Raw genomic sequence first — 14,452 nt, forward strand, 5'->3', positions numbered from 1 at the left:
ACTGTTAAATGTTCAGTTTCTATGTCATATGCTAGAACAAGATCTTGAGTGTGATTAAAGTGGTGGGTGGGTGCTTTGCCGTTTGCTGATAGAAATGTTGCATTTAAAATTACCTGATGGTTAAAAAACGTGACTCCCTTTATGCTCGCTCGTCTTCTACTAGGGGTTAAAAAAAACAAAACACAGTCCCACTTTAACACCTGACTTCCTGACTTTGAAAACACGGTTCTGACTCTCTCATCTTTTATGCGACATCCCCTGATGATTCATATACAAACAGGACTAACTTTTATGTGTTGCTGTTCCGCAAATTGGTAAAAGTAATGAGCCTGTTTTGAAAATGTAAGGAGTAGAAAGTTGAGATATTTGTTTAAAAATAGTTTTCGTTCCAGCCCAGACCTGAGGAGAGCAGCTGCTGGGCTTTGGGAGGGAATATTGTCCCATTCTCATCTTTCAGAGCACTGCAGCTGTTCAGCAGTCCCTGGTCTCCATTGGCCTTTTTCAGTTGTTCAAAGGTTTGCACTACAGACATGCCAGTTCAGCACCTGGACCTTTCTACTAAAAAGCCATTCTGTTTTCCAAATAGAAATAAACATTTTTATTCTCCTGACTTTAGAGCAGTTTTCCACTTTTCCTCAGTCCATTTTAAATGAGCTTTGATCCAGACAGGATGGCTGTGTATATTTTTTATTTATTTATTTACTGCATATAATTGTACTTTGAATTTGAAAGGTAACAAATGGGTATCAGTGTTCTGCATTTGCTACTAACACATTTACATTGGCTGACTGCACTGATGTTAAAGTTTTACTCATAACTAGCAGCGCATGCATTAATCACTGCTTCACAATTCCAGCCCCTATTTTCAGATACATTTCTACTTCCTTCCTCAAATCTCCTCTCCCTCTTCCACCATCACAGGATTGCTGTAATCCTATTTGAAATGGCGGATGAGACAAACATGGGAGGGAGGGAGAAGTGAGGCGCCGCAGAGGCTGCAGGGAAACCCAGAGTGGAGCTGCAGTGTAAAGTGGAGCTGGACTGACCTAACTGCTTTGAACACAGTTAACTTACTGAGAGTCAGCAACTTCAGCTGTGCCTGTTGAATCAACCGCCCCACAACTGTGAAGCATAAGGATGGATTTTTCCTTTGAATGAAAAAAGCAAAACCATAATGAAATCTAAAGCTTCTTTCTTTCACTGACATTCACTGGTCTTTGAGGGTCGCCACATGGTTGATTTCCAATCCCAGTTAGCATAAAGCTAGTGTAAGATTTAGAGTTTAGCACATTACCTTAAACATCCTAAAAAGTACCTGATGTAACCCAACAGGAGCAACACACCCTGTTAACAGCATCACTGAAAAACTTCACCACAGTGCTGCAAACTAGTTTAGCCTGCAAAACATTTTTTTTTCATGCAAACTTTCAATAGCACAAACTTAAGTTTTGAATGTTTTTTTCCACAAAACAATTCAGCAACACATTGTTTATAGATCTAATATCCAAATATAAACTAAAATAAATTAGAACATTATATGTAAGATTTGCTTTTTCAAATGATAAAGTTTCACTTCCTGAGCAGCCCTTACCTTTGAAAATAATTCATCTTACAGCTTCCTCCATCTCAGTGTCATTTTTCTCAATCACTGGGAAATAGAGCAGCTGTCCATGAGCTAGCAGACACACTTGTGACAAACTGCACAGATGTACTTTATGGTGATGATTGTTGAGCTCTTTAAAAAGCTGCATCTGAAATTACCTTGCACTAAACCAAGCTGCCATAACTCCCTCTACTGCAAAGTCTAGAGGACACATGAAGTTAAAAAGTGCCAGCAGGGCAAACCACAGATTAAGCCTCCAAATAAATCGTAGGAATTTATTCACGATTAACTTCCACCATTAAAATAAATCGGAGGAGAAAAAGGAAGCGGTTCAATGTCAAGGTCTCCAAGGCCACAACAAAACCTCACTCTTACTAGAAAGTAAAGAAACACCATTCTCAAGATTGAAACCAAAACTCTAAAGAGGCCAAATGGACAGAAGCGCTTGCTGCTCTAGCTTTATATGAGAAACCTGAAAGGAGAAAGTAGCTTTCTTTAAGAAAGGTCAGTGAATGCAACCTTAACCTTCTTCTGGAGCACATCTAGAAAGCAGTATGCTCTCTGCAGCATGTATATGATTGCGTCACCTATTTCCAAATTGGATCTATGTGCAAACTGCTGGTCTCTGGTGGGCATACTCCCACCTTCATCACATGCGATGTCAGGGCAAAACGCCATAAACCTGACTCAGGAATCACACACAGCAGGCTGACACAGATCCATAGAACACACCAGATCCTGCACTGGTGTAGTGCCTCCAGCTGTCCCAACTAGTAATAACAGTCAGTAATACCACAGGAGACATCCATCCATTGAACTTTTCCACTTCTCAGGGTCGCGGTCGGGCTGGAGCCAACGCTAGCTAGACAGCCTGTTGGCACTTGGGTATTTTGGTATATACAATTATATTACGTATTAAGCTGTCCTACAACAAACCTTCCAGTAGGCTGTTTGATATTGCATTTTCCTTTATTTTCCTTTTCTTTAACAGTTGTAGTCAAATCTGTGGAGCCTGCATGTTGTCCCAGCACTTGTGTAGGTTCTCTCTGACTTCCTCTCACAGTCCCATCACATGCATGAGTTGCGTTTTCTGGCAATCCTAAATTGGCCACAGGTGTGACTATGAGCATGAGCGGTTGTCTGCCTCTCTGTCTTAACCCTGCAGTTAACCTTTGACAGCTGGTTAGTAGAGCGGTGTAACTAATAGAAATGAGAACTTTTCCTAATAAACTTTATTAATGCATAAGATGGTCTGCTAGCAGCAGTGGCTGTATTATAAACTCACACACATGTGTAGATGGAGCTAACATTCTCATGTCATAGCTGTAAAGAGGAAACAGGAACATTTATTGATAAAACATGTAAAACGAACATCGGCAGCCAAACTAGACAAGCGGCTTGGAGACGTTTTAGGCCAATGAGCTCCTCCTGACAGAAGTCTCTGATCTTCTTAAGTATCCATATGTACTGTTGCATAAATCCTTCAACACAAAAGTCTCTGGTAAAACTGGATTTTGATCTTTTCTTCAACAAATCTGTTAGACGTATTCAATGTGGATTTTAATAACGTCCCCTTTATGTATCACTAGACAACTCATTGATGAAAGTCACTCCGACACATGAGAGAATTAAAACAAGAAAAACCATAAAGAAATCAAGTTTCCAGTCATGTACGTTGATTTTTCCAGTAGCACAAAGCAAAATCAACAGCCTCTGCAAGAGCTCGTGTCCTCTTCATCACTTCTTTGCACCCATTGTCAAACTGAAAAACAAGGGAACACCACATTAGCGTACACTGTTATACACAGTTAAACTCAGAGTCACAACTCTGCTGTCGAGCACAACACTGTTCAAATTTCATGTTATCAGGAGTGGAAATAAACTCAGTGGTAAAACGTAGAAATGGAATTTAACAACCTTGTTGAAAAAGCTGAGTCAGAAGAAAAGTGCAACACAGAGCAGAGACCAGATCCTTTAGCGATGAACAGGCAATAAATATTAAACATTTCACTTATTAAATTTAGTTGAACTAAATCTGTATTTACAAAAATAAAGGCACAAGTTTCAGATACGATGCAGATGTGAAGCCCGTTAGCTGTTTTCTTGCTTATGTGTTGTGGACAAAATAGAGACTGAAGAGTGTTCATACATTTTCCAGAGGAAGTAGTTTGTGTTTTTATTTGGTACTATATAAAACTAATGACTGCTGCCAGTCCTGACCTCTCGTCAAGTTGACTCGAACTGAGTTCAAGGTCATTGTGTGTTATTGCATTTACAAACTTCAGTGTGCATGCTGCCCACCTGCCTGGGTTACGACCAGGGATGGGCAGTAACATTACTGTAATCCAATTACTTATTTCAAGTAGCGAGTAGAGTAAGGGATTACTATTGCAAAAAGGTACTGTAATTGTCGGGCTATAAGCCGCTACTTTTTGCACAAGCTTTGAACCCTGCAGCTTTTAGTCAGGTGCGGCTTTTCTATAGATTGTCCGTGATTTTTGTGATATCGTAAGACGATTTGTTTTGTTTGTTCCGCTGTTGTACGGCACTACGTTGCCTGGCGGAAGGGCATGTGATCAGACACACAGTATCTGGGTTCAAGAGTGGTATGTTGGTCACGTATCCATCCGCCAGGCAACATAGTGCCGTACAAGTAGCGCGAAAAACAAACTTCAAATTAACGCTACGCGTTCAGCGGGAGTCGTGGATGACGAGCGGCGATAAACTTGCGAAAAGCAAGTTATGCTCAACTCCACCGGTGGAATCTGACAGCGTGGAAAAGTGTGAAAACATCCACGATCACCAACGGATTTCGAAGGGCTGGACTGCTGCATGATGGAGAGGAGGACACCGCCACGGCCCTTCAGAGGGTGTTCGACTCTGACACTGACAACAAAGGAAAGAAGCGGAGAGTGGATGACGAAGCCATCCTGAGCCTGTTCGTTTCCGACACTGGAGAAGAGGACTTTGGTGGTTTTAGTGCGCAGGAAGATGGTGGTGAATGACTGACTTTTCTTCTTGTTAAAGCCGTGTCACTGCACCTGAGCCTAAAAGGTAGTCCGAATCTATTTCTCTGGTGTGCTGTAGGTTATTGTTATGTACTACATTTGTTACTCATTTATGAAGCACAGTACATGTTTCGTACTTGTAATTACCGCTACTTGTACATATACCTAAAAAGTTATGCAAATATGTACCCATAACTTGTTTTTCAAAATATTAATAAAAGGGGTGTGTCTCCAAACAGCCATCTCTTTCCTGACAATTCCCTTTGTGCATATTCTCTTACATATGATGAGTCAACATTGAAACACCTGCGGCTTTTGGTCAGGTGCGGCTAATGTATGTACAAAACAGGATTTTCCCCTGATTTTAGCTTGTGCGGCTAATATTCAGGTGCGCTCTGTAGTCCGGGAAATACGGTAATTAGATTACTGTTTCTTCCTCATAAGCACGCTGCGTTACTAAACCGCGATTTTGTTTGTGAGAGTGTCTCATGACAATGACGTACGAGCGTGCGACGTGTGAAGATCAACGATGGATAATATAGAGTACGACCATGCACTGTACTTTTGAAAATAAGTCATGAGTAAAGTAATAGGATTACTCTCTTGGAGAAGTAATCAGTAATTAGTAACTAATTTTTATTTTCAACACTGGTGACCACAATAGCCTTTCACAGCTGATGGGGTAAAAAGTGCCATGCTTTGGTGGAGAGGTGTGTTTGAGGGGTTTTTGTTTAGAACAGTTTGTTTTTGAAAAGTTACATAAAGACCAGAAGTTTAATAATCTAAAAGCTCATCCGGCTCCCTCATCATTCGTAGGTCACCGCCCGTAAAGCAACTTTGAGCACAGTTTGTGGGGGAAACCATTAGGTGATCGTCACCTGCAAGTTTTGCTAAAATGTTAAAAAGACTCTACGAAGAGCAGCAGCTGAACTGTGGACAGATGGACACTGGAGGCCTCAACATGGCACAAGTCCTTCAGCTGGATGAGCTAAAAAGTAAAGACTGTGCTTTGTTTTATAAACTAATAAAAGTGAATTTAGTGAAGGCAATAATGTTGCAATTGAATTTATGTTGATGCCAGCAGGATATTTTACAGGAAAAGAAACACTGTTTATACTTTCTGTTAAAGTGATGTAGATTAAGACGGAGGTTCACAGGGATCTGGCTGCTTTACTCACTGAAATGTAAAGTGTTGTTTCACTTTGTAACTACTGAGCCATGTGCAGTCTGCTGATTGTGTGCAGATGCCAACAAAACTGAACGTGGGAGTTGAGCTTCAGCCTCCGATCGTTCACAGTCAAGACAAGTGGAAACTAAAAGAGGATGCAGCGTCCTTTGAAGTGATGCAGATGGAAATTAGCTGACAGCGAAATCTGGTACAAAACTGGTAATCTGTGCATGGTCCGAGTAATAAAATGAAACAATGAAGCGATGCAGACATTTGTGTGTTGGTCTGTATGTTTGTGAGGGACAGAGACTGTGGGTAAACCTACTTGTTAAAAAGTGCCTGGTCTTGTAGGTTTAGGACCAAACTGTCAGCATTAAGATACACCTTGTTCTGAGACGATGCCACCTGGAAGCAGACACAGCAATTATTAGTCACCTCCCAATGTTGGGAGTTAAAGTCTACATTTTCACCTCAGGGAGGAATTCTGCTGATTACTCAAAAGCCAGAGCACGCATTTCTGGGATTTTACTGAGTGTCAAGACAAAACAGAAACGAAGCCACAGGCAATGAAGGAGCGTACTGACCGTCTTAGCAATGTTCTGTGCCGCTCGGATTCTCCTCAGCTTCAGGTAACCAGGATTCTTAGTCACTGCTTGGCCGAGCTGAAGGAAACAGTTTGTGTTTAGATTATTAACGACATTCATACAATATGACAAGAAAGGTAGAGAATGATTACTTTTGATTGTTCTCTATGGATATTTACGTTTCTCACAGTTCATTCTCAGCACTTGTTTTGCTGTCTGACTCGGGTTACATACATGTGTGAAACCGTAGAGGTTTCAGGTACAACATCCCGACTTCCAGTTTGCACGGAAAAGACACTCGCATAATAGAGAACAACTTTATTTCTTGGCTGACATGTAACAGCTTCTCAGAAAAACAGCATTTTGTTGTGCAGTAATAACTGCTGCTAACACTGCACCGAGACAACGTCAGTGTCTGCTTACCATTTTAGCAGCTTCAGCCTCTCCTTCAGCCTGGATGATCTTCTGTCGCTGATCTTGTTTGGCTTTCTCCACATAGAACTGGGCCCTCTGGGCCTCTTGCTGAGCTAAACACAAGACAACAGGCGTGGTCAATGCAACCCAAGCAGCCACATTTACTTCAGAGACAATAATGAAAACTATGGCAACAGCATTTTCGCTGTTTGTTGCTCCAGTGATGCTAATGACAGACTGGAGCAGTCTGATTCACTGTTTGATAACACTGTGGTATACTGAGCCTTACCAACTTGCTTAGCTTCCACAGCAGCAGTGTATTGGTTGCTGAAACTCAGCTCAGTAATGGCGACATCATCGAGAATGATGTTGAAGTCTTTCGCCCTTTCAAATAGCTCCCTGCGCACCAGCAGAGACACCTAAACGAGACACAGCAACACAAGTATGATCTGCACTGTGTGTCAGCTTAGTGGAACGACTGAATCTACAGTCGAATCAGCTGAATATTATAGTTACTGTTCTGGATCAACTTATCAATGCTGATTACAGTAACTGGCCAACAGGAAAAACATGAATCCCCCCCAGCAGTGCGAAGGTGCTGCAGTACCTGTGCTCTCTGTGTGATGAGCTGGGAGGCATTGAACTTTGCTACCACAGACTTTAGGATCTCGTTGACAATAGACGGGAGGACTCTCTCATCGTAGTCCTTCCCCAGCCGTTGGTACATGGCTGGCAAGTTGGATGCCATGGGTCTGGACAACACCCGCACTCCAATATTCACCATCTGCAGATCTACAAACAAACATGCACACACCAAAAATGACTGAATGGTTTCTTTGCCACCTCTCCAACAAGTTTTGTTATATTCGCCTTTGTAACTCTGAACTTAAAACAAATCTTTCGCCTCAGTTATTATACTGGCACATCGATACATTCATCAGCAGCTGTCTCAAGCACGAGCTAGATCACTATTACAAATAACAAATAAAGAATCGAGATAGAGAGTGTGTGACAGAGAGAGAGTGAGAAAGCCCCCCATGTTTGTTACCTTTGCTTCCAGTCAAAGAGGAGATTTTTCTGGGTTTAGCTCTGATATCGTAGATGATAGGGTACTGGAACCAAGGGATCCTACAAAAGATTTGAAAGTCATAGCAAAGCTGATCAAGATTTCGAAGCATACTCACATTTAAGTTATAAATGACTTAGATATCATGTGCTGTGATCACCTTTAATATTCTTAATTCATAATCTTTTTTTAAAGGTAATGTCTTGACCTCACCACAGAGCTCACAGCCCATTTCATGTCTTTATTATATTATATTATATTATATTATATTATATTATATTATATTATATTATATTATATTATTAGATGAGTGGCTGAGGCTGAAAAACAACACACATACCATAGGACCCAACACATGCCGATTTGTGGCCACCCACACAGTTTCCGCCATGTTTGGCTGTGGCTCATCTCCTGCACTACGGCAGTACTAAAGCCAATGGTTTTCTTGTAGTTCTTTAAACCAAAGATCTAAAGGCATCAGTACAGCTGGGCCATGAGCCTACACAGAGCTTTGTAGTCACATGCTCTAACTATTTACTGTCACCAGGGGGCAGCATCAAAAATCTCTAGAACCAGCCAAGAAGAGCAAAGTCCAAACCTAAAGCGCTAAAGTAAACCGAGTGTGCTTCTCATCTTCTTCACATTTTTTCCTGCACTTCTCCCCTTTACAGTCAAAGCTGGTGTCCGTTTCTTTTCAGGTACACTTGTCAATCAATCAGCATTTAACCTATGCATAGCAAATGCTGCTGGGCTACGAGCTGTTGGTTTTTTGGAGGACTGCATACAAGGACATCTGTGTAAGTTGCACACACAGAATCCTTCACTCTGCCTAATCATGTACCTCTCAAACAAACATAAAAGTGGTTTGGAAACTGCTTTGGGTGTCATCAGGCAAAATGACTCACAAAAATAATAGTAAAAAGTTGTTTTTTTTTAATGAACTAAGAGTCAGTTTCTCGGGGAATATTCAGGGAGATTTCATTTAATTGTGCTGAGTGCAAAATCTGTATCATTAATAGATTCACATAAATTTATCTAAAATTTATCTTGACACTAGCTGTAACTCTACCTGAAATGTAGCCCTTCAGCCAGAACTGTGTCCATCTGCACCCCTCCGATCCTGTTGAAGATGATGGCTCTGTGACCACCCTCCACTGCTCTCTCACACACACACACACACACACACACACACACACACACACACACACACACACACACACACACACACACACACTATATTAGCATGACTGAAGTTGTGAAACCTTGCCTTGTCACCATCTTTAACTCGATCAATAAGTACAGTAGTACAGTTCTAGTACACAGCATGTTATTAACAAAATTCATCATTAAAGTTTCTAAACAGGTCTTCGAATCTATTTCTGTAAATAACCATAGCATTACCCAGGCTGCCACAAATTTAAAGCATGGTCTAAAAATCCCACATTGTGTTTACCTGTGTAGGTGGCTTCTTTAATGCCATATGCCAATGCACCAGCTCCAAGAAGCAGTTTCACTCCTAATCCGGCTCCTCTGCCACCAGATGAGGACATCCGACCAGCCAGATCCCTCAGGTGCTGGATGAACCGCTGCAGTTTGTGTTTGTATGTGGTGGCGAGAGTGCAACAACAAAAATACAATCAGTATCTTGGTGCGGTTTATGTTTATGTCAGGTGTAAAGCTTAATTTTTCTGATTTATCATTTAGCTGATGGAGCTATGATGGTGCAGTGGTTAGCACCATCACCTCACAGTACCAAGGTTGTGGATTTGAACTTAAGGCTCTGTGCGTGGAGTCCGCATGTTCTCCTCCCACAGCCTAAACACATGCATGCCAGCTGGGTTATTCATACACATGGATGTGGACATGAATATTGGCTGTGTCTGTGTTAGCTCTGTGATGTATGTGGGACCTGTCCACGGTGGATCACTGCCTTCCGCCCACTGTTAGCTGGCATTGGCATGTTTAGGTAGTTAAGAAAAACGATGAATGCTTGAAAACCATATGTGGTAGTAGAGAAGAAACCCGCTATCCTTAAGCAGAAACAAGGTCTAACAGTAGCTTGCCGGCAGTAGCTTGCCGGCAGGTTTGCCTGTATAGCCCAGTTCAGGTTACTCTACTAACAGAAGGTCAGCTACATGTAATCTCATGATATTTCCTACAGTGTGAAACATCTGCCTCACAGCGAAAGGTCGCCCTGTCCCACTATCTCCTGCCCTCACCTGTATCGTGTAAAGCCTACTAGATCACATACAGCAGTTGTCGCTGCTAACCGAGCTGTTAGTGAACTACAACGAAACTAGCAAAGCTGCTCAATCTGATGGAGCATGCTAACTTAGCCTCGTCACCAGTCACATTAGTGCCAGATAAACATGTCGCACAACAATAAAGATCATGCTGTCTTCATTCAAAACCAGTCACATTTCAAACACTTACATTCGGCTCCTTATTCGCCATGTTTTAAACGTCAAAGCCCAAGGTCGACACAGATGGAACCCCTCCGCGTGGGCCGCAAACTACACTGGGACATGTAGTCCCCTTTTTCTTCGGCATTTCACGTCATAAAAGCATTCTCACAGAAGTAATGCTGCCCCCTGGAGGTCTCTGTTAGCCTCCAAAATCCAGCCGTCATCTACAGGGTGGGCCATTTATATGGACACACCGTAATAACATGGGAATGGTTGGTGATATTAAAGTCCTGTTTGTGGCACATTAGTATATGTGAGGGGGCAAACTCCTCAAGATGAGTGGTGACCATGGTGGCCATTTAGAAGCCGGCCATCTTGGATACAACGGGTTTTTTTAATAGGAAGAGGGTCATGTGACACATCAAACTTATTGGTAATGTCACAAGAAAAACAATGGTGTGCTTGGTTTCAACGTAACTTTATTCTTTCATGAGTTATTTACAAGTTTCTCTTTGTTCACAGCCATTGACATGTCGAAGAGGTTAACACGTGAGGAGCGGATCGAAATTACCGGGTCATTGCAGCAGATTTCAATGCAAGACACCCTACGAGACCACCCATCTCCCATGCTACAGTTAGCAAACTGCTTGCTAAGTTTCGTGAAACTGGTTCAGTGTTGGATTTGCCAGAATGTGGACGCAAGAAAACTGTCACTAATGAAGAAACATCAGTGGCTGTCCTAGCTTCATTCAGCAAGAGCCCACAGCGTAGCACTCGCTGCATGTCACTGGAGAGTGGCATTAGTCGAACATCCCTTCGGCAGATATTAGCTACTCACAAATGGCACCCTTACAAACTCCAGCTACTGCAGCATCTCAATGAGGATGACCCAGATCGGTGCACAGAATTTGCAGAACGGGCAAAACAAAAACTGGAACAGGACCCTCAGTTCACGCAGAAGATTTTGTTCAGTGATGAGGCAAACTTTTATGTGAATGGTGAAGTTAACAAACAAAACCACCGCTATTGGTCTGACACTAACCCACATTGGATGGATCCCTCCAAGACTGTTGGAACAACAAAAGTGATGGTTTGGTGTGGTATATGGGGTACAACGATAGTGGGTCCATTCTTCATCAATGGAAACCTCAAGGTCACTGGATATTTGAAATTGCTACATGATGATGCGTTTCCCTCTTTATGCACTGAAGCTGGCACGTTCCCTGAGTTTTTCCAGCAAGATGGTGCACCACCACATTATGGGTGCCAGGTCTGAGCATTCCTAGATGAACAGTTTCCTGGAAAGTGGATTGGTCATCGTGGGCCAGTTGAATGGCCCCCAAGGTCTCCCGATCTGACCCCCTTAGACTTTTATCTTTGGAGTCATCTGAAGGCAATTGTCTATGGTGTGAAGATACGAGATGTGCAGCGCCTGAAACTACAGATACTGGATGCCTGTGCTGGCATTTCTCCTGCGGTGTTGCTATCAGTGTGTGAAGAGTAGGAGAGGAGGGTTGCATTGACAATCCAACACAATGGGCAGCACAGTGAACACATTCTATAAGTGGTCAGAAACTTGTAAATAACTCATGAAAGAATAAAGTTACGTTGAAACCAAGCACACCATTGTTTTTCTTGTGACATTACCAATAAGTTTGATGTGTCACATGACCCTCTTCCTATTGAAAAAACAAAAGTTGTATCCAAGATGGCCGGCTTCTAAATGGCCACCATGGTCACCACCCATCTTGAGGAGTTTGCCCCCTCACATATACTAATGTGCCACAAACAGGACTTTAATATCACCAACCATTCCCATGTTATTACGGTGTATCCATATAAATGGCCCACCCTGTAGAATTTACCCAAACAGTGTTTGAGTTTCTTCTGCTTGCTATGTGATTATTTTTTGTCTTTTATCCCAGTGGATCATCTCACCCTGTCCCTAGCATGTGCTTTTTCCTCTCAGCTCCATCTTCATCATCCTTTATCTGATATATCCACTCTCCCTCCTCTGCACATGTCCAAACCATCTCAACCTCGTCTCTCTCACTTTTTCTCCAAACTGCTCAGCCTGAGCTGTCCCTCTAAAGGACTCAGTTCTAATCCTGTCCATCCTGCTCACTCATAATGAAGATCTGAACATCTTCAGCTCTGCTTTCTTTCTTTGTTTCAGTGCCGCTGTCTCCAAACAATACATCATAGCAGGTCTCACTACCATCTTGTAATCCTTCCCTTTCTCTCTTGCTGCTATCCCTCTGTCACAAATAAACACTGAAAACGACCTACAGTATATTAAGTACATTTCTAAACATAATTGTTCAATCCATAAAAAAAAAAATCCATAAAAAAAATCTGCATGAAACTGAAGAGATTTCCACATCAGTGCACTTAACACCCACAACCTAGGCTGAGAGAAGCTGAGCTGTCAACTGTCAAGGTGGTGTGGGAAGATGCACTGATGTGGAAATCTCAATCAAATGTCCAGTGTGGATGTGGAGGCACCATCTGGCAAAATGCCTGCTCCAAGAGCAGTAGATCTTTGGTCAGGATCCAAATTAGTCAGATGCCACTCCTCTATTTCTGGCTGTAAAGTTGCTGGTACCTGTCTCAATGGTGGACGCCAAAAGTGAAGGGAGCAGGGGAAGCAATCGAGTTCTCTCTCCTCTTCCCTTGGTTTGTTTCTTGGATTCTGGAGCCAGCTGACTAGTATCTGCAGTGAAGTAAATGCTGTGGGGCTGTCTTGGTTGACAAATCTCTGCTGCATTGTGTGGAGGTCAGGGACAGTCCCCTCTGGATTGGCAAACTGGGATGGTGGTCCCATGGGTAACTAGGGGAATGACATTCCTTGGCCTGTGGAAGTCTTTGCCCCAGTACTAGAGAGGAGACTCCACCTGTTTTTTGGCCTAGCCATAGAAGAGCATATCAAGTCTTTACCTGCGATAAGATACTTCAGGGTGCATGGGAATTTTTCCAACAACTCTACATGCATCATTTGAAATTGGGGAAATTGTTTCCCAACCAGGTCGGGGAAAATTATTAATTAATAAAATAAACAGAACGCATCATTTTATTCCAACATCATGTAACTTTAATCCACACCTCCCATTATATTACAACACAAATCTATTTTACAAAGCCCAGATAGGAGCTAAGAAAAACACATAACGAGGTGAATGTGTGAACTACGCAGGAAGCCAAAGCTAAAAATTTAGTGAGAATATGCAAAGCAAAGGTGTTGTAAAAGAATTCAAGCTGCTGTTACCATCTGGATCTAGCTAAGATAAAATGACGCATGTTTTGGTTTCACCCTGATAATGATTTTATTCAAAGTGAAATATCAGAATTAAGTCATGTGAAGGTCAATTAAAACATAAATTAATGGAATAAAAGCTTGTTTTGTTCTACCAATGAATAACAACAGTTGTTAATTATGTCATAACTGTGTGAAGGTTTCATTTTAACAATTCATGGAGGAGTGTAAAAAAAACAAGCAAACGTGTGTAGCCCTCTATCAGACTACATTGAAACCACTGTTGCAAACATTACATTAAGCGGGTTTGTTCCAGTCACGAGTCAGCCTGCTAAGGTTAGTGCTTGTGAAAACTAACAGGGGATGAGCACTGCAGTGTTAGACGGGCCTCATCAACTCATCAAAGTGAAACATTACGAATGGGTTAATGTGTAAAGATTAATATATCCACAAATGTATATTTCTTCCATTTCTCCAATAAAAACCGAGCAATTCTAATCAATGACTAGAAAAAAACAAATTGACCATCTGAGGAGGAGAAGAGTGCACAGGTTGTGCTCCTTCTGTTGCTCAAATGAAGGAAGGAGGCTGCATTTCACCTGCTTTGGAAAGTCACCCTTACTAGTAAAGACATACCAAGTGAGAAATGTGGGCGCTCACAGACAGCCTCTGAAACGGGAGGCAGCCAGAGGAAATGAGCTCAATTCAGTTCAATTTTATTTATATAGCGCCAGATCATAACAACAGTCGCCTCAAGGCTATACTACTTTATATTTGAATTATGTAAAATATGCAGTGCTCATTGTAACAGGTTTATACATTTTATCTGAGTTGTCAATAAAATTTGTAGCACCTAAAATGACAATAAGAGCTTTCATGTCATCCCCGACCCTCTAGTGCAGGAGTGGGGGAACTCCAGGCCTCGAGAGCCGTGTCCTGCAGGTTTTAGAT

General features: G+C 42.0%; 1 protein-coding gene across 1 annotated transcript; it reads right to left on the reverse strand.

Moving 5' to 3' along the window:
- Positions 1-2,553: 2,553 nt before the first annotated feature.
- On the reverse strand, positions 2,554-10,456 carry LOC113009519 (prohibitin-2-like). Its single transcript, XM_026147834.1, has 10 exons — positions 10,277-10,456; positions 9,297-9,429; positions 8,913-8,997; positions 7,826-7,905; positions 7,385-7,569; positions 7,067-7,196; positions 6,787-6,890; positions 6,364-6,441; positions 6,105-6,184; positions 2,554-3,365 (listed from the first exon to the last, which is right to left on the reverse strand). Exons 1-10 carry the CDS (start codon positions 10,295-10,297, stop codon positions 3,341-3,343), a joined length of 921 nt encoding a protein of 306 aa, XP_026003619.1. The 5' UTR covers positions 10,298-10,456; the 3' UTR covers positions 2,554-3,340.
- Between the last annotated feature and the right edge of the window lie 3,996 nt (positions 10,457-14,452).

Source organism: Astatotilapia calliptera, chromosome 17 (assembly GCF_900246225.1).
Source record: "Astatotilapia calliptera chromosome 17, fAstCal1.2, whole genome shotgun sequence".
In the NCBI taxonomy this organism is placed as follows: domain Eukaryota; kingdom Metazoa; phylum Chordata; class Actinopteri; order Cichliformes; family Cichlidae; genus Astatotilapia; species Astatotilapia calliptera.